This window comes from Loxodonta africana, chromosome 21 (assembly GCF_030014295.1).
Source record: "Loxodonta africana isolate mLoxAfr1 chromosome 21, mLoxAfr1.hap2, whole genome shotgun sequence".
NCBI classification, from domain to species: domain Eukaryota; kingdom Metazoa; phylum Chordata; class Mammalia; order Proboscidea; family Elephantidae; genus Loxodonta; species Loxodonta africana.
This window is the reverse complement of record NC_087362.1, coordinates 72339335-72361021: the sequence shown is the minus strand read 5'-3', so window position 1 is coordinate 72361021 and position 21687 is coordinate 72339335. Positions and strand designations below refer to the sequence as shown.

The 21687-nt window shown below is 44.8% G+C and overlaps 1 protein-coding gene and 1 long non-coding RNA gene across 3 annotated transcripts in view; one reads left to right on the top strand and one right to left on the bottom strand.

Annotated features, from left to right (window-relative positions):
* Positions 1-5945: 5945 nt before the first annotated feature.
* LOC111752350 (uncharacterized) lies at positions 5946-20861 on the bottom strand. The gene is made up of 3 exons (XR_002787318.2): positions 20243-20861; positions 14522-14589; positions 5946-10230 (listed from the first exon to the last, which is right to left on the bottom strand). It is a non-coding gene; the product is annotated as an uncharacterized LOC111752350 (long non-coding RNA).
* Positions 20862-21231: 370 nt separating this feature from the next.
* URI1 (URI1 prefoldin like chaperone) overlaps positions 21232-21687 on the top strand; it is a 109050-nt gene continuing 108594 nt past the window's right edge. The window contains exon 1 of one of the 2 annotated variants that reach the window (XM_010596124.2): positions 21232-21427. In XM_010596124.2, the coding sequence (XP_010594426.1) occupies positions 21323-21427 (105 nt within the window). In that variant the 5' untranslated portion in view covers positions 21232-21322. The remainder of the gene's footprint in view (positions 21428-21687) is intronic. The other variant, XM_010596122.3, reaches the window with a different exon arrangement.

Below are 21687 nucleotides of genomic sequence, written 5' to 3'. Positions count from 1 at the left end.
ATCTTATTTCATGTTTAATTTTAACTGCATTTATGTTACTATTTTATTTTAATTAACTTATGTCTATAAGGTGTGGAGTCACCTTGCAGAAGGCCACTTGGCCTTTGTTCTTGGTTCTTTCAGCTGTATCAGCACCTGAGGCTAATGAATGGGGGCTGGCCAGACCAATGCTGACTGAGCCTCACAAGGCATTGGCCACGTGATGAAGCCATTCAAAGTCCTGAACCTGGAGTCTCACAGGAGCTTTCTGGTTGGTGACCATACACGGGAGAGGATAGTGTGTCCTTCTTTTGGGAAGTTTTGCTGTGATCTCTCCCAGACCTCGCAGTATGAGTCTCTTTATTTGTCTCCTTTTTGGTTGTAATAACTGTGTAGCCATAAGTATGGCTTCACTCTCTGTGAATTTTGTGAATCATCCCAGTGAATAAACAAACCCAGAGGGGGGTAATGAGAGGCAGCAAAGTCTGGCATCTGTCTATATGGCAGTCTGAAAGAAGATGTCTTGCTCACATGAGCTCTGGTCTTTAAAAAGCTCTGGCTGGCTGGGGCTGGGAGAGAGAGTGCAGCATAAGTGTCTGATGATGAGGGTGGAGAAGTGGCAAAGTGAGGACTGAATCTATTTACGCACTTTGGGAATTGGAGTCATGTTGATCTTTACCACTAAGCTAACAATAAAGGTGCAACGTACCCAACTGTGCTCCTTGTTGAGTGCATTGTCTTACTGCAATGGTTGGAGGTTCCAGTATAATATTTAATAGAAGTGGTAGGAGCAAGCATCCCTACCCTGCTCCCAATCTTGGGAGAAAGCATTGCCTGTGTCACCATTAAGGATGGTTTTAACTGTAGGCTTTTTGAAGATGCCCTTTACCAGACTGAGCAATTTCTCTTATATTCTTAGTTTGTTGAGAGTTTTTCTCATAAATAGACATTACATTTTTTCAAATGCTTTTTCTTCATTTATTGAGACAATTGTATGGTTTTTCTGCTTTCTTCTGTTAATATGGTGAATTATTACATTGATTGATTTTTGAATGCAAAATTAAATGTCTGTCAGATTTTGGCATTATATTTTGGTGGTTTTATAAAATGAGTTGGGATGTGTTCACTCTTCCTCTATTTTGTGAAAGGGTTTGTGTAAGATCAGCATTATTTCTTCTTGAAAGTTTAATGGAATCTCACCAATGAACCATTTGAGCCTTAAGTTTTCTTTGTTGAAAGATTTTTAACTACAAATTCAATTTCATTAATAGATATGAAGGAAGATTCAGATTTTACTACATCTTGTGTCTATTTTGGCAAGTTGTATTTTTAAGGAATTTGTCCATTTCATTGAAGTTTTTAAGTATGTTAGCAGAAAGCTATTCATAATACTCTCCTATTATCTTTATAATGACTATAGGATCAATAGTGAAGTATCTCTTTCATTTCTGATATTGGTGATGTTCTTTTTCTTTTTGTCTTAATCAGTCTAGCTAGATGTTTATCAATTTCGATGATGTTTCTAAAGAACCAAAACAAGCACTTGCGGAGCAGACATGAGCCCAAACCACAATGAGGAGCTAAGCCCAGATGAACCTGAAGCTTGAAGCAGAGTCGCCCAGCAGAGCATAGCCTAGATCAGCCAAGCCCCAGCCAACCCAAAGACACAGGAGTGAGAAGAAAGGATTGTTGTTTTGAGCAACTGAGTTTGGAATGGTTTGTTAAGCAGCAATAGCTAACCGATTCAATAAACAGGAACCCTACCTTATTTAACCAGTTCCCTAATGATGGACATTTAGAAAAATGAACTATTTCAAAGAAAGTTGAGCTCATTTTAAAAAGCATATCTATAAGATCTATTTTTAGAGGAATTTCAGAGTCAAAGAGTTTGCACATTTAAAATTTTAAAACATACTCCTAAATTATGCTCCCAAAGCCCTACTGATTTACATTCCCACCAGCGGTTTATAAGCATCTATTTTTCCTTGCACTATCCAACAGCGAATGTTAAAATCTTTTGATTTTCATCAGTCTAATAACTGAAAAATAGTGTCTATTTAAATATGCATTTCCTTGAGCATTAGAGAGGGTGAATAACTTTCCATATATTCATTGGCTATTAGTATTTCTTTTTTGCTGAATTGCTTCTTCAAGTTCTTTGTCTACTTTTATAATTTTGTCTTTTCCTGGTTATTTGTAGAAGATTGTTACATATTCCACATATGAATCTTTTACCTGTTGAATACATTGCAAATATTTTTCTTTAATTCTGAGGCTTCTTTTTAAACTTAGTTTGCAGTATCTTTTATTGGATGGAAGTTTAATATATTTAGGTAGTTAAATCTGTCAGCTTTTTTATGGCAACTTGTGTAATAAAGAATTTGGCTGGCCTTTGTCCCCAGGTCCTGAGAGGTAACCTCTAAATCCTTGGAATTTCCTGAGTGATTGGAGTATCTTTGTTATTCATTGAGCATCACTGGATCATAACTGGTAGTTTATGTTAAGAAGTGATCCATGGTGGGGCCCTAGATCATTTATGCTAATGAGGTAACTCAGAATGGGGACTGGCCAGGTCAGAAAGACCAACCATGTGATTAGAAGGTTGGGACTTTGAACAATATGATACCAGCTCAAACTCCAGGAATGGGAGGGGGTTGGAGATTGAGTGAGCAACGATCCATCAACTGTATCTACATAATGAAACTCCAGTGAAAACCCTGGATACTATAGCTTGGGTGAGCTTCCTGGGTTGGCAATACTCTGTGCAGATATTACTACATATCAATGTCTGGAGGTAACATGCCTCTGAGGACATGGAAGTTTTGTGCTTAGAAACCTCCCATTCTCAGATTCTGCTCTATGTGTCTCTTTCTTTGGTTGGCTTTGATGTGTATCCTTTTGCTGTAATAAAACTAATAGTAAATGTAGTACTTTCCTGAGTTCTGTGAGTCAATCTAGTGAATTATCAACTCTGAGGTTCTGGGAACCCTAGTGCTTGTGGCTGGTGTCTGAAGTCTTGGGCAGACTTTGTGATCTGGAGGACTGTGCCCATAAGCTTGAGTTTGCCAACTCTGGGTACCACTAGATTTGCTTAGGAAGGCTTTTCCAATCCTAACACTGCAAAAAAAAAAATTCCTTTTGTATTTCCTTCTAGGTATGTTTCCAGTACTTTTTGTTGTTTTAGGTCTTTAAATCATCTGACATTTATTTTTGCTTTATTATTTTCAGTTAAAGGTCTCTGTGTATTGAAAACGGCTTGCGCTTGGCTGATAATGGAAACTCTGGTGGTGTAGTGGTTAAGAGCTATGGCTGCTAACCAAAAGGTAGGCAGTTCAAATCCACCAGGTGCTCCTTGGAAACCATTATGGGGCAGTTCTACTCTGTTATATAGGGTTGCTATGAGTCAGAATTGACTCGATGGCAACGGCTTAACAGGGGCGGCTGATAACTGAAAGGTTAGCAGTTCAAGCCCCTCCAGTGACATCATGGAAGAAAAGGCCTGATGATCTGCATCTGTAAAGATGAAAGCCAAGAAAACCCTATGGAGCAATTCTACTCTGTAATACATGAGGTTGCCGTGAGTCAGAATCAACTCTATGGCACAAGACAAACACAATGTTTTGAGTTAAGGTTAAGATTATTTCCCAAAACAATAGGTAATTATTCCAACAACATTTATCAAATACCCTATTCCTTCCTCTTTGATTTGAAATGCCACATTTTCCTTATAACTAAATTTTAATCGAGGGTTGCTTCTGGAATTTCTGTTCTATTCCATTAATCTCTCATAGTATTATGTCAAAACTACAGTTTGATCGCTGACATCTTTAGACTATATTTTAGTATCTGTGGGCAAAGCACTCCCAATTGCTCTTTCAAAAAATGTTGTTATTCTTGGCATTTACTCTTCCAAGAACCTGAGAATATTAACGAATTCGTAACAAAATCTATGTGAATTACATCAAATATATAGATTAATTTGTAGAGAATCATAGTTCTATAGCATTGCATTGTTGCATCAAGGCATATGATTTATATCTTGAATTTTAGAAGTTCTTAATGATTTTCGGTAAAAATCATTTGTCTTTCTTCTCATAGATTTTGCACAGTTCTCGTTAGGTTTAGTTCTAGAATTTGTTTTGTTTTTGTTGTTCTGAAATGAATCTATTGACATGAAAATTAGTTTGATATATTAGGCCCAAAACTAGGTTAAACAGCATCTATGATGCAATTCCATTTTTTGTAAAGAATACCTCTGTGAATCCCAATGCCTGTGTACACGGAAAAGTATGAGTGTAACTGCTGTTTGGTTCTGTCTCCACCAGGTTGATCTCTTTAAGGCAGGAGCCACCTTTTGCTGACTTTATATTTAACACCTGCTTAGCACCTGACATATATTAATAGCTCGAAACAGCTTCATTAAATAAATGAATGGATGAAATAAGGGGATATTGAAGAATCTACATAATATGACAGTGTTCCCTGTCCCCCAGGTAGATGGAATGATGAATTTCCTTAAGTTCTTTCTGCTTCACCGTATTTTCTGATTTTTTGTTTATGATCATGTATTACTTTGTGTATTAGTCATCTAGTGCTGCTGTAACAGAAATACCACAAATGGATGACTTCAACAAACAGGAGTTTATTCTCTCACAGTCTAGCAGGCTAAAAGTCCAAATTCAGGGCTCCAGCTCTAGGGGAAAGCTTCTTTCTCCGTCGGCTCTGGGGGGAGGTCCTCATCATCAACCTTTGCCTGGTCTAGGAGCTTCTCAGCACAAGGGCCCTGGGTTCAAAGGACGAGCTACACTCCCAATACTTCTTCTTGGAGGTATGAGGTCCCCATGTCTGCTCACTTCTCTCTTTTATATCTCAAAAGAGATTGACTCAAAATACAACCTAATCTTGTAGATTGAGTCCTGACTCATTAACATAACTGCCTCTAATTACGCCTCATTAACATCATAGAGACAGCATTTACAATACATAGAAAAATCACATCGGATGACAAAATGGTGGACAATCACACAATCCTGGGAATCATGGCCTAGCCAAATTGACACACATTTTTAGAGAATACAATTCAACCCATAACATTTTGTAATTCAAAAAAGAAAGAAAAAGATTTTAACTAAAAAAAAAAAAAGACAGCCATAATGAAAGAGCGTCATGCAGTGTGCTTTATATACTACTTATATAATTATTTTGTTTTATATAATTTAAAAAGAGTAAAAATCGTGCAAATCCTGAAACTTGACTGTAGGTAGGAAAGTTGCTCAATGACGTGGCTGGCTGGTTATTCAAATTTTAGAGGCTTGATTTTGCGGTCTGTAAAATGGGGTACTTACTGCCTTGGATTCTCCTCTCCCTGCGCCTCCAGGGCTGCTTGAGGATCTGTTTGCCTGTGTCCGTGCTGGGCGCCAGCCCCTCAGCCAAGGCCTAGCACAGTCTGAGGGATTACAGAGAAGCTAGGGAAAGTAATTCTCCCGTCCCTGAGATTGTTCCTACACGAGGATGATGTATGTATAAGTTTCTACAATGCCCAGCGTACATTTACAGGGAGGGTAGACCATGAGACCTTTAGGGCTCAGAGGGCCATGAGGGCAATAATATATGCAGATGCAAAAGAGAACATTGATACCATTTCCTCCAGAGAATAGATGGCTATGACCCTGGAGTCCTGCTTTGTATGTGAACAACGAGCAGCGGCATCCCCTGGCCACTTGTATCACTGAGGAGGGAATGAAAGGAGAAAGACAAACCAGAAAAAGGTGAGAGCATCACTTATAGATCTGTGAAAACCAAAAAAAATCCGTTCCCACTGAGTCAGACTCAAAGCAACCCTATAGGACAGAGTAGAACTGCCCCATAGGGTTTCCAAGGAGCGCCTGGCAGATTTGAACTGTGACCTTTCGGTTAGTAGCCGTATCTCTTAACCTCTATGCCACCAGGTTTCCAGATCTGTGAAAGGAAGCATAAATAATCTGGTCAGTTTTGCTTTCTCTATACCTGTTGTTGGCATGTTTCTATACCTGAGTGAAATAATTTTTGGGTATGATTATTATCAATGAAATAATCACTGTAAGTAAAGGAAAAAAAAATAGTAAGTTCCGCAGGAGGAAGATTGATGCATCAATTCCAGCACTTGGTGACAGAACGCATTAAACCCCAATATGAGGCTGAGCAGCTGCCCCACAGAGGACTGGAGTATACTGGTAATAACTTGGGAAGGAGGCTGAGGGTATATACTTCGGGGGAATTTAAGCTCTTTTTTCAGGCAGCACTTTAGGACCAGTCTACTCTGAAAGCTCCTGGTTTTTTTTTTTTAAAACATTTTCCTAAGGGCAGTCAGACCTCTCTCTCCATCTGGCATATCTCCTGAGCTTCGTGGTGTAGAGCTAGACACGTACTGCAACTGTTGATTCTTCCCCCCGCCCCCGGACTTCCTCTTTGTAGAAAATGTAAACACACACACCAGTAGACAGAAGAGTCTAACCCTGTGGCCACCCCCCAGCTTCAGCTGTAATAAATTCATGGCCAGTTCTGCTCATCTCTACGGTACCTGGTCCTCCTCCTGTATTATTCTGAAGCAAATTCCAGGCAGCACACCATCCCACCTATAAATATTTCAATCTGCGTCTCTAAAAGGCAAGGACTCTTTTAAAAAACATAACCACAATACCATTTTCCCATTTAAAAAACCTAAAAATAATTCCGTCCATAAATTCTCTTCAACTATCTTTGTTTTAAATATAGCAGAGATACAGAAAACTACATACTAAAAATGGATAGCTTAGTGAATTATTAGGAGGCAAACACCTCTGTAGCCAACACTCAGGTAGAGAAAGAGATTTTTGCTGGTCTCCCCAGGAACCCTCCATGTCCCAATCATAAAGCTACCCACCCCTTAAAATTAACTACTACCCTGACTTTCATGGTATTTTTTTTTTTTTTATTGAACTTCAGATGAAGATTTACAGAACAAAGTAGCTTCTCATTAAACAGTACACATATTGTTTTATGACATTGGTTAAAAACACCACGACTTGGCAACACTCTCTATTCTTGACCTTGGGTTCCCTATTACCAGCTTTCCTGTTCCCTCCTGCCTTCTCGTTTTTGCTCCTGGGCTGGCGTGCCCTTTTAGTCTTGTTTTGTTTTATAGGCCTGTCTAATCTTTGGCTGAAGGGTGAACCTCGGAAGTGACTTTATTACTGAGCTAAAAGGGTATCCAGTGGCCATGCTCTCGGGAATTTAATTATTTCCTGGTTTAAAAAAATAATTTTAGCACACATGCATGCATTCCTAGAGTCTCTGAGTGGTGCAAAAGGTTAATTGCTAACCAGGTTTGGAGGTTTGAGCCCACCCAGAGGCAGCTTGGAAGAAAGGCCTGGCAATCTACTTCTGAAAAATGAACCACTAAAAACCTTATGGAGCACAGTTCTACTCTGACACACATGGGGTCTCCGTGAGTTGGAGCTGACTTGATGACAGCTAGTATGCATTCCTAGATACTATACATAGTTTTGCTTTTTTTTTTTTTTCTGTTAAGGTATAATTTCATACAGGTATGATTTACTATTTTTATTGTGAAATTCATTTTTGTAATCACAACTACAACCAAAGTATACAACAGTTCCATCATTCCCCAAAATTCCCCGTGGCCCTTTGTAGTCAGCCTCTTCCCATACGCAGCCCCTGGCCACCACTGATTTGTTTTCTGTCTTTGTAGTTTTGCCTTTTCCAGAAAGTCACGTAAATGGTCTTAGACTGTGTGCAGCCTTTTGAGTCTGGCTTCTTTCATTTAGCAGAATGCATCTCTGATTCATCCATAATGTGTCTGTCAATGGTTAGTTCCTTTTTATTGCTGAGTAGTATTCCAGTATATGGGCATTCCTCAGTTTTTTAATCCATTCCCCACTAAGGAGCATTTCGGTGGTTTTCCATATTTGGTGATTATGAACAAAGTCACTATAAACATTCATATACAGGTTTTTAAGGTAAGCATAAGTTTTCGTTTCACTTGGGTAAATACCTAGTGGTGTGGATGGGTCATATGGTAAGTATATTTAACTTCATAGGAAGCTGCCAAACTATTTTCCAAAGGGAGTGTACCAGTTTGCATGCCCCCCCCCAACAAGGTGTGACAATCCCAGTTGCTGTGCATCCCTGTCGTTCTAATAGTTGTGTGGTGGTACGTTGCGATTGTTAGGTGCCGTCGAGTCAATTCTGACTCATAGAACCCTATCTATGTACAACAGAATGAAACACTATAGCGGTATAGCATTGTGGTTTTAATTTACATTTCCTTAACAACTAGTAGAGGAGCCCTCGTGGCTAAATGGTTAAGCCCAAGGTTGGTAACCTAAAGGTTGGTGGTTTGAACCCACCCAGTGGCTCTGTAGGAGAAAGACCTGGCAGTTTGCTCTTACAAAGACTACAGCCTAGAAAACTCTATGGGGCAGTTCTACTCTGTCACATGGTGTTGCAATGATTCAGAATCTACTCGATGGCACCTAACGACAACAACAACAAAAAAAGTAACTAATAATGATAAGCCTTTTTTCATGTGCTTCTTGTTTTGTTTTTAATATGCCCATTAAGTCTCTTTCATTGACAGGCTCCTCCTTGCTTTACTTTTGGATGAAGAAAATCGTTTTAATGTTGTGGGAAAATGCTTGCTGGAGAGTTCCCTAACCTGGTTCCACACCTGGCTGGTACTTAGTCTCTCAGGCCTCAAACTCTGAGAGCAAGACAGAGGACGAACCTTGTTCTCCAGAACCCAGTTTCTGTCTCAGCCCCTGATTCTGCCAGGCTAGTGGGTTGGTTTTTTAGTGGGAAGGAGACAACCTGGGGACTCACCTTCAGGGCTCTTCCTGGGGCCAAAGGCCTCTGACCTCTGCTCAGGAGTTCACAGGACATGGTGCTACTGGGACTTCCCTCCCAGCTGGGCACTGAGGTGATGTGTGGCCACCCAGACTCCCAGGCAGCCATCCTTGCTGAGGTAACCACTTTCCTGGGGTGCTGCCGGGAAGCGGGGCACAGACCTCAGTCTTGCAGAATTAGAGGCCTCTCTTCATCCTACCTCACTCCTCGTGGAAACCTTCTAGTTGAGGAAAGCCCTTCCTTCTCCCTTTACATTTCTGGCTTGGAGGCAGAGGCCCTTCTCTCCTCCACAGCAAAGACCCTGGGGACAAAGACAGGCAGCAGAGCATTTCGCAGCCACTTCTCTGTGCTCCTGTCACATCCTGGCCCAAGGGCAATTTGGGGTGGGGAGTATTGGGGGGCCTCAACCTGGGGCCTAAGGTTGTAGGGCACAAGGGAAGTTTGGCAGTTTGGCACTAACTCACTTGGGTGGGTGTTATGGGTTGAATTGTGTCCCCCAAAATATGTGTCAACTTGGCTAGGCTGTAATTCCCGGTATTGTGTGATTGTCTACCATTCTGTCATCTGAAGCGATTTTTTCCCTATGTGTTGTAAATCCTACCTCTATGAGTTGGAATTGACTGGTCGGCAATGGGTGTGATGTTACAGAGGCAGAATTAGAGGCAGTTATGTTTATGAGGTAGGACTCCATCCACAAGATTAGACTGTATCTTGAGTCAATCTCTTTTGAGCTATAAAAGAGAAGCGAGCAGAGAAACAGGGGGACCTCCTACCACTAAGAAAATAGTGCCAGGAGCAGAGTGTGTCCTTTGGACCTGGGGTCCCCGTGCTGAGAAGCTTCTAGACCAAAGGAGGATTGATGCAAGGACCTTCCTCCAGAGTCGAGAGAGAGAGAGCAGGCCTTCCCCTAGAGATGGCGCCCTGAATTCAGACTTCTAGCCTCCTAGACTGTGAGACGATAAATTTCTCTGTTAAAACCATCCACTTGTGGTATTTCTGTTATAGCAGCACTAGATAACTAAGAGAGTAGGTCTTTCTCCTTGTTAGTGGTCATTCATTCTGTTACTGAGCTAATGGCCCACTAGTCTTTAGCTAGTGAGACTGGGTGCAGAAATGAAGAGAAGTGGTGCCTTGCCCTTTTCTTCCTTCAACCCATAAGCAGACTAGCTTCAGGGCTGCCCACTGAACTGTGGTGTGTGGGCATGTATGTGTCCAGCACTTTGCTGGTCCCTTCTCACACCTCCAGATCCTGATCTTCTTTCTGGACCAGCTTCCAGCTTCTCCTGCTCAGCAGGAACGCTCTTCAAGGCTGCTCTCACTCTGGCCCTCTCCCACCTACCCAGGACAGAGCTCTGCCTGGGAAGTCCCCTGGAAAAAGCAAAGGAATGGATTTCATGGGCCAGATGTCTTCTCTCCCTCTCTATGTGAAGAGAGTATATTTTCTCCTCTGCCTCTCAGCACTTTCATCACCTGGGGGACCAAGCTGATGGAGGACCTCATGTGGACAGCTGAACAGGGCTTAGGACTCAGGGATACATGTCTGCAGCCTTGGGGAAAAGAATCCAGGGAACAGAGAGGTGGGCCTGAACAGGACTGTGGCATTGACACAGCCAGGGGAAAGAGGGGAGACACCAGGCTGGAGAAGAAAACACTTGCGAGGCCACAAGAGCCATCTTCAAATTCTGGCAGGGCAATTAAGGAGCAGGGGGAACAGATTTCAGAAGTCCAGGATCTCCAGGGAGACAAATGTGGGGTATTAATTAAGGAAAAATGTTCAAAGCACAGAAAAATAGTAAGTATGGTTCCTTTGGGGTTGGGGGCTGGGATCACTACTAGGGGCTGCGGTCTAAGGATGCTTTAGCCTGACCTGAAATGTTTGAATTCTCATTTATTTCAAAGAGAAATACATTCAAGTTTCCCTCTATTAGGAATGAGCCCTTTTAAAGGAAGGCATTTCCTACCCTGGTGTCTGCCAGCAAATGGAGGGTCCCCACTACTCGGGATATGTCCAGCTGGAGCTGCTGCACGTCTACCAGGGAGAAGAGCAGAGAAATACTTGCCCCTTTAGGAAGGTCGGAGCCCTGGTGGCACAGTGGTTAAGAGATAGCTGCTAACCAAAAGGTCGGCAGTTTGAATTTGCGAACTGTTCCTTGGAAACCCTATGGGGCAGTTCTACTCTGTCCTCTAGGGTTACTGTGAGTTGAAATCGACTCAACAGCACCGGGCTTGGTTTTGTTTTGATTTTAGGAGATCGAGACCCAGTGCATTTTCCAACCCAGGCCGTGGAAGAGCAACCTGGTGGGCTTGTTGGAACACAGAGATCATTGCTCATCAAGCTTGGAGAGGGGCCCAAGAACTTTTTTTTAAGCTCCACAAAATTTGAACCTTGACTGGATATTGCTATTAGAAAATTACTATGACTACTTTTTCTTAGAAGAGATAATGGTATTGTAGTTATGGTTTTACAAAGGGTCTTTATTATGGATTGAATTGTGTCCCCCCATACCCTGGTGGTGCAGTGGTTAAGAGCTACAGCTGCTAATCAAAAGGTCAACAGTTCGAATCCACCAGCCTTATGGGGCAGTTCCACTCTGTCCTATAGCGTCCCTATGAGTGGGAATGGACTAGAGGGCAACTGATGGATGGTTGGACACCTGTGATTATAATCCCACTTGGGAATGGGGTTTCTTTGTTATGTTAATGAGGCACTATTCGTGTAGGGTGTGTCTTAAATCGATCTCCTTTGAATCTAAAAGAGCAGATTAAACAAGCAGAAAAGGTGAGGAAGACAAATGTCACATGATCACCAAGTAACCTAGGAATAGAAGCTGAAAGGAGACAATGACCTTCCCCCGAGTAGACAGAGAGAGAGCCTTCACCTAGAGCTGGTGCCCTGAATTCAAAATTCTTGTCTCCTAAACTGTAAGAAAATAAATTTCCGTTCATTAAAGCCAGCCACTTGTAGTATTTCTGTCATAGCAGCACTAGATAGTTAAGATAGTCCTTATCTTTCCGAGATACTTACAGAAATATATGTGCATGCAATGATATCATGTAAGGGTTTTGATTCAAAATAATTAGGGGAGAAGGCAATAGGTGGGGGAAGAGATGAAATAAATTTGGCCATGAGTCGGTCATTGTTGAAGCTCGGTAATGGACATGTGGGAGTTCATTAAGCTGTTCTACCTTTTTATTTGTCTGAGAACTTCCATAGGGAAAAAGAAAGCTCCCAGGTGATTCCAATGGTCATCGGATGTGGGAACCCTTGGCTCCTGCGAACTGCAAAGTCTGTTTTCCAGTTCTTGTTCTCTGACCCTCCACATGGCAGGAACTGTGCTAAGTAGCCAGGCTTGGGTCATATTCCAACTCCAGTTTGGAGGGAGCAGGGAGACAGGAGTCGTGAGGTTTATTAACAAGGAAAGGGTCTGGGGATAGATTCCTAGACATACAAATTTGGTCCATGACATGCATTCAACAGGGAACTGCACATTGGATCAAGGTTTTTTTGTTCCTGAGAGCAGTGGCCTCCTTTCCCATAAAAGAGACCTATGCTTATTTTGGGGGGAAAAAAAAATTGATTGATTCATTTATTTTTCAATAATTATTTATCAGATTCCCACTCTGTGACAGGCACTACAGCAAGCCCTATTATAGAATTCTCAAAGTGTGGTCCTTGAGATTCTTTACAGCAGTCTGTGAGATCAAAGCTATTTTCACAATAATACTAAGATGTTATTTGCCTTTCAAACTTTTCTGGTGTTTGCACTAATGGTACAAAATCAATGGTGGGCAGAATTGCTGGTACCTCGGGACAACATGTGGCAAAATTGCTTCATGTGGACTCCCTATGTTTATCACACAGAACATTAAAAAGATGTGTATTCAAGGATTAAGACTTAATAAAATTAATTTTTACTGCTTCATTAAAAAGGCATTCTCAATTGAAAGTGGAATTCTTTTTTTCTTTGTGAGTGAGTGAGTGCTGGAGAAGTATACAAAGACTCCCGGAACAGTCTGGTGCCACTGCCTAGTACAGATTAGAGGTATAGCACTGGTCCGGCTGTTTGAGTTACGAGCTGAACTATCCACGTTTTTTCATGGAACGTTATTTTTGCTTGGGAGAAAGACCTGACACGTCAAGCTATGGTTATTCAGACTCGGGTATTTAATACACATTTTCTCAAAAATGAACTAAATGAGCTTGTCGCTTCAAGGAAAACAACTGACAGTATATGTTGCCAATGATAAAATTCAAGCTTTCAAGTGAAACATTGGAATTTTGGAAAAACCTGTAGCTACCACCATGACCTTGATAGCGTCTCAATATTTAAAGACTTTTTTGATGAGGCCAGTGGTGATATTAAAGATTGTGATATTTGATACAGTATAATAAAACTGACAACATTCAGGAGTTCTATGTAACCTAGTGAACCAACGTTTTCCAAATGACCAATGCGTGATGTTAAAAATACCTTCAAAGGGCAAAATGGATATTACAGAGAAGTTTGCTTCTAACTAGGATGCAGAAAGTAGGAAACAGCATTGTTTCCACCCTAACAAAAGAAAAAGCTAGGTAAGCTACAAAACCGTAATTTGTCTTGAGTCTATCAAAGAGCTGAGGCTTCAGGGAAACCAAATAGGCTCAAATCTAGAGAAAGACAGGCACCTCCAGGAGAGATGGGACATGAGCACTAGCTCTCTTATAGGAGAGCATGGGAGAAAGGGAATCCAGGCCCATACAAGAGGGTAAAAATAATGCAGCTAAAATTTTCAACAAATTGCTACACCCTGAGTGTGGGCTGGTGTGAGAGAATAAAATTTTGGGTGCTGCAGACTCAAGGGGAGTCTCCACGGGCCTCGAGACAGTGCTCATGGGAAAGATGAGAGGGAGAGGAGGAGACCAGAGAAGGCCTCCTTCGGTCACGCGGGCCTAGAGGACAGGACTGGCCACTATTGCAGGAAAAGCAAGAAATACTATTCAGACCCTCAAGCTGCCATGAGAAAGAGGAGAAGAAAACCCTACTTCTCAGACTCAGGGACACAGGGTTCGCCTAATCCAGAGGTTGAACCATTGAATTAAGAGTACCAAGTAACAAGTAACAGCTGTCTACTGAAGGGGAAGGGACAAAAGTGTGGAAAGAGACCACCTCTGAGGTGCAGGTACACAGGGAGGGCCAAAAACGGAAGGCGAAGTAGGAAAATTAAGAAACACCCTTCAATGCCCAGCCTCCATCCTAAGCACAAAGTAACACTTTAGGAATTTGAACCCGGTGGTGTACTGACAGAAACCATAGCAACAACAAAATCCAAACCCAGCTCAGTTCCTGGCTGGACTGACTCGGTCCCCCACACTAATGCCCTAGCAGAAGTACCAGCTGCCATTGAGTCAACTCTGACTCATAGTGACCCATGGGTGTTAGGGTAGAACTGTGCTCCATAGGGTTTTCAATGGCTGGTATTTTAGAAGTAGATTGCCAGACCTTTTTTCTGAGGTGCTTCTGGGTGGATTCAACCTGCCAACCTTTTGGTTAGCAGGCAAGAACGTTAACCATTTGCACCCAGGGATGCCTGTAATGAAGATCTGCGGGTAATAGATTCTCTCAGCTTTTGTGTGTCTGAAAAAGAGGGGATGTGCTCATTCATATTCAGGCATACTTACTGTTTTCCTCAGTCTTCACTGGCCAGCACACGTAATTTTCAACCAAAAGTTACGAAATGCACAAAAAGCTAGGAAAAAACAACCCATCATCAGAAACAAATCTATGAACTGTTGATAGTTTTTAAAAATATTTTATAAAAATAAAAGTGAAATAATGACTTTTTTAGACAGACATAAGCTGAGAGAGCTTATTGCTGGTAGACCTTTATTCCAAGAAATATTAAAGGTAGTTTTTCAGGCAGAAGGAATATGGTACCAAACAGAAACTTGGATCTACACAAAGAAATAAAGATCATCAGAAATGATAAAATGAAGGTAAGACTTTTTTTTTTTTTAAAATCTAATTGCTTAAAATATAATTGACTACCTAATGTAAAAATAGTATAATGTATTGAGAGTCTATATTATACGTAAAAGCAAAATTCATAACAATAGTATACAACAGGGGAGAGAGAAGTGGGGAGCATACTTTTGTAAGGTTCTTATGTTATAAAAGAAGTTGCCGAATACTATTGAAGAGTCTCAAATCCAAACCCATTGCCGCTGAGTTGATCCTGACTCATAGTGACCCTATAGGGCAGAGTAGAACTGTCCCACAGGATTTCCAAGGAGTGGCTGGTGGATTCGAACTGCCAACCTTTTGGTTGGCAGCTGAGCTCTTAACCACTGTACCACCAGGTCTCCTATTTAAGAGTACACTGTGATTAATTAAAGATACATATTGTAAACCTTATGGAAAACATTATACAAAAAATTTAAAAGAGGTATAAATGACAAGCTAATAGTGACAAAAAATGGAGTACTAAAAAAATACTCAATTAAGTTAAAACAAAAAAAACCCAAACCCGTTGCCGTCGAGTTGATTCCGACTTACAGTGACCCTATAGGACAGAGCAGAACCGCCTTGTAGGGTTTCCAAGGAGTGCCTGGTGTATTCTAACCACCGACCTTTTGGTTAGCAGCTGTAGCTCTTAACCACTACACCACCAGGGTTTCCCAATTAAGCCAAAAGCAGGCAAAATAAGAGAAAAAAAGTGTAACAAAGACCGGGTAGAACGAATAGAAAACAAGAAGGTAGATTTAAACCCAATCATATAAACAATTACATTAAATGCAAACTAAACGCACAGACTATTACAGGGTCCCAGCCCACTCACACATTCATGAAGAATAAAAAATTACTGTTCTTTTAAGCTATTGAGCTTTGGGGTGGTTGGTGCTGATACCTGGATAAGAAGCACCTGGCTCCCACCTCTGCTCATTGGCTACACTGTACCCAGACCCAGAGCAGGAAATACTTACACAAGTGGGATCAAGGATTCCACACTTTTACAAACACGCCCCATGGTTGGGGCAAGAATATCACCCTGCCTAGCACTTGGAGCACTGGTGATGCAGTGATTAAGAGCTCGGCTGCTAACTAAAAGCTTGGCAGTTCAAATCTACCAGTCGCTCCTTGGAAACCCTGTAGGGCAGTTCTACTCTGTCCTATAGGGTCACCATGAGTCAGAATTGACTCAATGGCAAGGTGGTCCTTTTTTTTTAGGTTTCGGGAGAGGGGTGTCGTTGTCAGCTGCTGTCAAGTTGGCCCCCAACTCATGGACAATGGAATGAAATGTTGCCCAGTCTTGCACCATCCCCATTGGACCATTGTGATCCACAGGGTTTTCATTGGCCGATTTCTGAAAGTAGATCTCCAGGCCTTTCTTCCTAGACTGTCTTAGTCTGGAAGCTCCACTGAAGCCTGTTCAACATCATAGCAACACGCAAGCCTTCACTGACAGACGGATGGTAGCTGTTCACGAGGTACACTGGCTGGGAATCCAACCTGAGTCTCCCACATGGAAAGAGAAAATTCTACCACTGAGCCAACAATGTCCCCCACGGGAGGGGGTAGTGAGGGTAAGTAGGGCCCTTTTTGCTCAGTCCAGGGAGCGATAGGCAGCTCTTATCTTGAAGCTCCCTGGTCTCCAAGATTTCCTTCTCAGCAGACAGTCCTGCTGGCTGGGACAGGAGCTGTGACAGGAGGCTAGAGGCATATTCAATCCCGGTGATGCCAGCTGAGGCCTGTCTATGTGTCCTTGCCTGCAACAGAAAACTGGAACCCTCGTGTCTGCCAGATTCTAGACCTCTCCCATGTCACAAGTGGGTATGTTTTCCAATTGACCCTTCCACTCTTTCCTAGGCTTCTTATAGACTGTCCCCAATGTTAACATGGACTTTCTTCAGAAGAAGCCATGCTCCTGATAGGGTTTCGGCTTGTGCATTGGTGAGCTGAAGTTGATCGTGTTACAGTTTCTCATCTGCTACAGCGTGAGGCTTTCACAAACCTTTGGGGGTTTGCTACAGACTCATCTTCTACAATGGCTTTATCAGTTTCTCCATAAGCAAAGTTATCTTCAAGATCAGGGAGCTCTTTAGGATGGGTCAGTACTGGCTATATAAACAATGTGTGTCTTAAAGGTAGTTTCGCCACTTTTTAGCCACCACGTTTCCATTCCCTGGTCCCAGTGATTCCTTGGAGCCCTAGTGGCACACTGGTTAAAAGTTACAGCTGCTAACCATAAGGTCAGCAGTTCAAATCTACCAGCTGCTCCTTGGAAGCCCTACGGGGCAGTTCTACTCTGTCCTATACGGTCACTGTGTGCCTCCCAGCCTGGGGCTTCTGTGAGGTTCGGTGTCTTAGAGGTAGAATTCTCGCCTTCCATCAGGGAGACCTGGGTTTGACTTCTGGTCAGTGTACCTCAGGCACAGCCACCACCCGTCTGTCAGCGGAGGTTTGTGTGTTGCTGTGATGCCGAACAGGTTTCATGAGAGCTTCCAGACTAAGATGGACTAGGAAGAAAGGTGTGGCCATCTACTTCTGAAAATCAGCCAGTGACAACCTTTGGACCACAGTGCAGGAGCTGGTAGTATTTTGTTGCATTGACTCAATGGAACAAGAAGGGTGTGAAAGTCCTGCAGAGGTGCTGGTTCTTTTAGATTCAGCTCACAGCAGCTGAGATGGTTCTTGGTGCCCTAGGCAGCTCCTACCCCCAAAGAAGAGACATACAAGAAAACAAACAGTGGAAATCCAGGCGGCTTCACGGCGTGGGACTTACACTGATGCAGTCTCCAGTCTCTGAAACGTCTTGGTCCTGATTTATGCTCTGGTAACCCTCTCTTGGAATCCCGAATAATTTCTGAACAAGGGATCCCACGTTTTCATTTTGCACTGGGCCCTGCAAATTATGTTGCTGGCCCTGATGAAAATACTGTATCAACTAACATGAAGCTGAAGAAAAAAATCCATACATGAGCACATACCAGGTGAGTCCATTTATATCAAGCTTAAAAGCAGGTGAAACTAATCTAAAGGTTAGGAGTCAGGATACTGGTTACTGAGGCCGGAAGACGGATGGTGACAGGGATGAGGGATAGCAACCAGTGAGGGCCACGTAGGGGCTCTGGGGTCCTGGACATGTTGTATCTTGAGCTGGGAGCTGGTTTCACAGGTGTGCTCAATCTGAAAATTCATCCAGCTGTATACTTGGGATTTGTACACTCCGGGGCGTGTGTGTTGTGCTTCAATACAAAGTTAAAAGACAATGTGTGAAAGGAGCTGCATGTAGTAAAGAGATGCACTCTTGGAGGAGCTCAGAGAAGACTTCCCACAGAGGAGGTCTAAGTAAGGTCTTAAGAAGGAGGAGCAGGAGGTGGGGGGGGAGTGCTCCCCACAAAGGGAAGGCAAGCTTGTAAGCCAGGAGCTGATTGTTTTCAGCCTGGCTCCAAGTCTGAGCTTGAATAGCTGGAGTGGGCAAGAGACACAAAGGCCTGCTGAGGTGCTCGCCTTTACCCTCTGGGCAATGGGAAGCTGTGAATCGTTCTGAGCTCGAAGTGCCGGAAGCATAGTGGAGGGCAGACTGGGGGTGGAGGATGTGAGGCAGGGAGATGCTGAGAGGCCGGTGTTGGGTTTTTCTAGGTAACCAAGGATGACGGCTGGAGCTGGAGGAGTATAGAGAAGGGCTGGATTCTGGAGACTTTTTGTTTTTCAAATGGCACATATGGTGGTTTTAAAATATGACCAATTCTAATTCCCCAGCCCTTGAATATGGTCTGGCCTCAGTGGCTCACTTTTAACGAACAGACTGTGGCTGAACTGACGCTATAAGACTTCCTAGGCTAGGTGAGAAAAGGCGATGCCCATTCCACCTGGTTCTCTGTAGGGAAGCTCACCTTTGGGACCCAGCCGCCATGCTGTGAGGAAGCTCAGGTCATGAAGAAAGGCCACATGGAGGCGTTCTGGCCGACTGTCCCCACCCAGGTCCCAGATACACAGCTGACCTCAAGTCCACACTTACGCCTGAGCAGCTCCATGACATCCTGAGCAGGCATCACCTAGCTGACCCTATCAACCTCCAGAATTGTGATTTATGCCATAAATTTGGGTGGTTTGTTAGACAGCAAGAAAACAGTACCCTTGACTGTTGTTGGTTCTCAGCCTTGGCTGCAAAGTAGAATCCTCAGGGGACATGAAACAATTCCCAGTGCCCCACACCCCAGACCCAAACATCAAATATTTTTTGAGCTCCCTTGAGCAGCCAAGGTTGAGAGCCCCTAGTACAGACCAACCACAAGGCTTTGGAACCTTGTAGTTGAGAGCAGGGCTGGGTTTAGCTTCATGAAACACCTTCCATTTCCCCAACTCCCCTCATCCAGGTTTCTTCTATCCATGACACTTGTTTCCCTCTTCAGTTCCTGGCAGATAAAAGTGATCCATTAAAGCAGCAGAGACTTTGAAGTCAGTGCTTTTAGTTCCTGATGGTTGAGGTGTTCATATTTAAAGTGATGCAGGAGGATGGGTTTTGGGGGGAAGCCAGGAGATCCCAAGGGCAGGAGTGTGAATAGAGTTGCTAGGTATAATACAGGATGCTCAGTTAAATTTAAATTTCAGATAAACAATACATTTTTTAAAGTATAACCCCTCCAAAAAAAACCCAAGCCCACTGCCATCGAGTCGATTCCGAGTCATAGTGACCCTACAGGACAGAGTAGAACTGCCCCACAGGGTTTCCAAGGAGCGCCTGGTGGATTTCAACTGCTGACCTTCTGGTTACCAGCCATAGCACTTAACCACTATGCCACCAGGGTTTCCTTTAAAGTATAAGTATGTCCCAAATATTACATGGACATGTTGTTGCTAGATGTCTTCAAGCTGGGCCCCGACTCATGGTGACCCCATGTACCATCATCATGATGGGCTGTGGATCACACTGTTGTGATCTCTATGGTTTTCATTGGCTGATTTTTTGGGAGTAGACTGCCAGGCCTTTCTTGTCCATTTTAGTCTGGAAGCTCTGCTGAAACCTGTTCAACATCATAGCAACATGCAAGCTTCCACTGACAGACGGGTGGTGGCTGTGCATCGGCCAGAGACGAACCCGTGCCTCCCACATGGAAGGTGAGAATTCGACCACCGAACCACCAATGCTTCATTTACATGGACACTGGAGTCCCTAAACAGTGCAGACAGTTAACCTGCCTGGCCGTTAACAAAAAGGTTGAAAGTTCGAGTCCACCAGACGTACTTTGGAAGAAAGACCCTGTGATGCACTTCTAAAACTTAGCCGATGAAAACCCTATGGATCACAGCAGAATATTGTCCAATATAGTCCTGGAAATAGGAGACCTCTAGGTTGGAAGGCACTGTACGATAGCTGCCAACAATGGACTCAAACATACCAATGATCGTGAAGATGGTGAAAGACCGGGAGTGCTAGCCCACTCCGTGGCAAGCGACAACTTTGTACAGAGGCCTTACACAGGGCTGGAGGAAGAAGAGGGCGCCCAGTTCTAAAATAAGAGGAGAAACGTGGGAAAACCCATTCTTGATAAATCTCTGAAATAGTTCATACATATACTAACAAGTACAATAGGCTGATAGATAAGGAAAATTTATAACCGTACAGTAATTAATACACATACACAATATAATTATATATTTGAATTCATTAAAAAGGCCCAATAAAGAGTTGAATTTGCCAAAATTAAATGTACTTACGGAGAAGCTTCACTGCAGGCATTAAGCTCCCGCCGCCAGATACAGCGCTGAACGGCCGGGAGGGGGGGACACGAGGCTAAAGGCACCGTCCCCCTCAATGTACTGCGCTAGAGTGTAAGCTTCCTGCGGACCGCGGGGTCCCCCGCGCCCAGAACAGAGCCTGGCACACGGTAGGCGCTCCAGTAACAACGCTGGAGGAGCTCACGGCCGCGGGCGGAGGCTCCCTCCGGTCTGGCCCAGGTACACTCACTCCGCCGCCGCTCAGCCAGGCCACTCGGCTCCGGCACCACGCGGGCTCACCTGTGGGCGGGGCCAGAGGGGCGGAGCCTGCGCGCGAGCGCGCGCCTGGCCGGCTCGGGGTCGTCGGGCGCGCGCGCGCTTCCCGTCGTGCGGCGCGGGGCGGGGCGAGGGGTGGGGCCTGCGGAGGAGGCGCGGCCGCCACGGGACGCCAGGTTCGGCCCGGCCGGCCCAGGGGGACGCCTTGCTCTCGGCCGCGGCCCTGCTGCTCCGAGCCCGCGGCGGCGGTGGCGGCAGCGGGCGGCATGCGCGTGTGAGATGCGGCGGCGGGCAGCCCGGACACGAGGAGCGGCCGGCGCGGCAGCGGAGAGCGCGGACGCGGCCTCCTCAGCTCCGGGCGCGCGGTGGATGAGGGCGAGCACGCGGGCGCTGGGCAGCCGCCGGCCGCGCCGCTTCCATAAACACTTGTTTAGGACTCGTTCGCCCCGCTGAGGCCGCCGGCCTCGCGCCCCGGCGCCCCCGCTATGGAGGGCCCGCCCGAGCCCTTGCCCCAAACCGCGGCCTCGGCCTCGGCCTCGGCGCCGCTGCGCGCCTCGGAGGTGGCGCGGCTCCGCGAGGAGCAGGAAAAGGTAACAGGCCGCGCTCTGGGCCGCCCCCCGCTTCCGCCCGGCAGCCGGGGCCCCGGGGTGCTCGCCCTCGCGGCCAGGGAGGCCCACCCCGCGCCCCGGCCCGCGGACCCCCGGCCCGCCGCCCCCCGGCCCCCCGCCCCGTCGACCCCCCGGCCCCCCGCGGGCCCCCACCCCGCCCACTCCTCCTGCCCCCCCCCGCCGCAGCGCCTAGGTCCGGGCCACTGACCCCTCTGACCCCGCACCTGGGGGCGCGCAGCCTC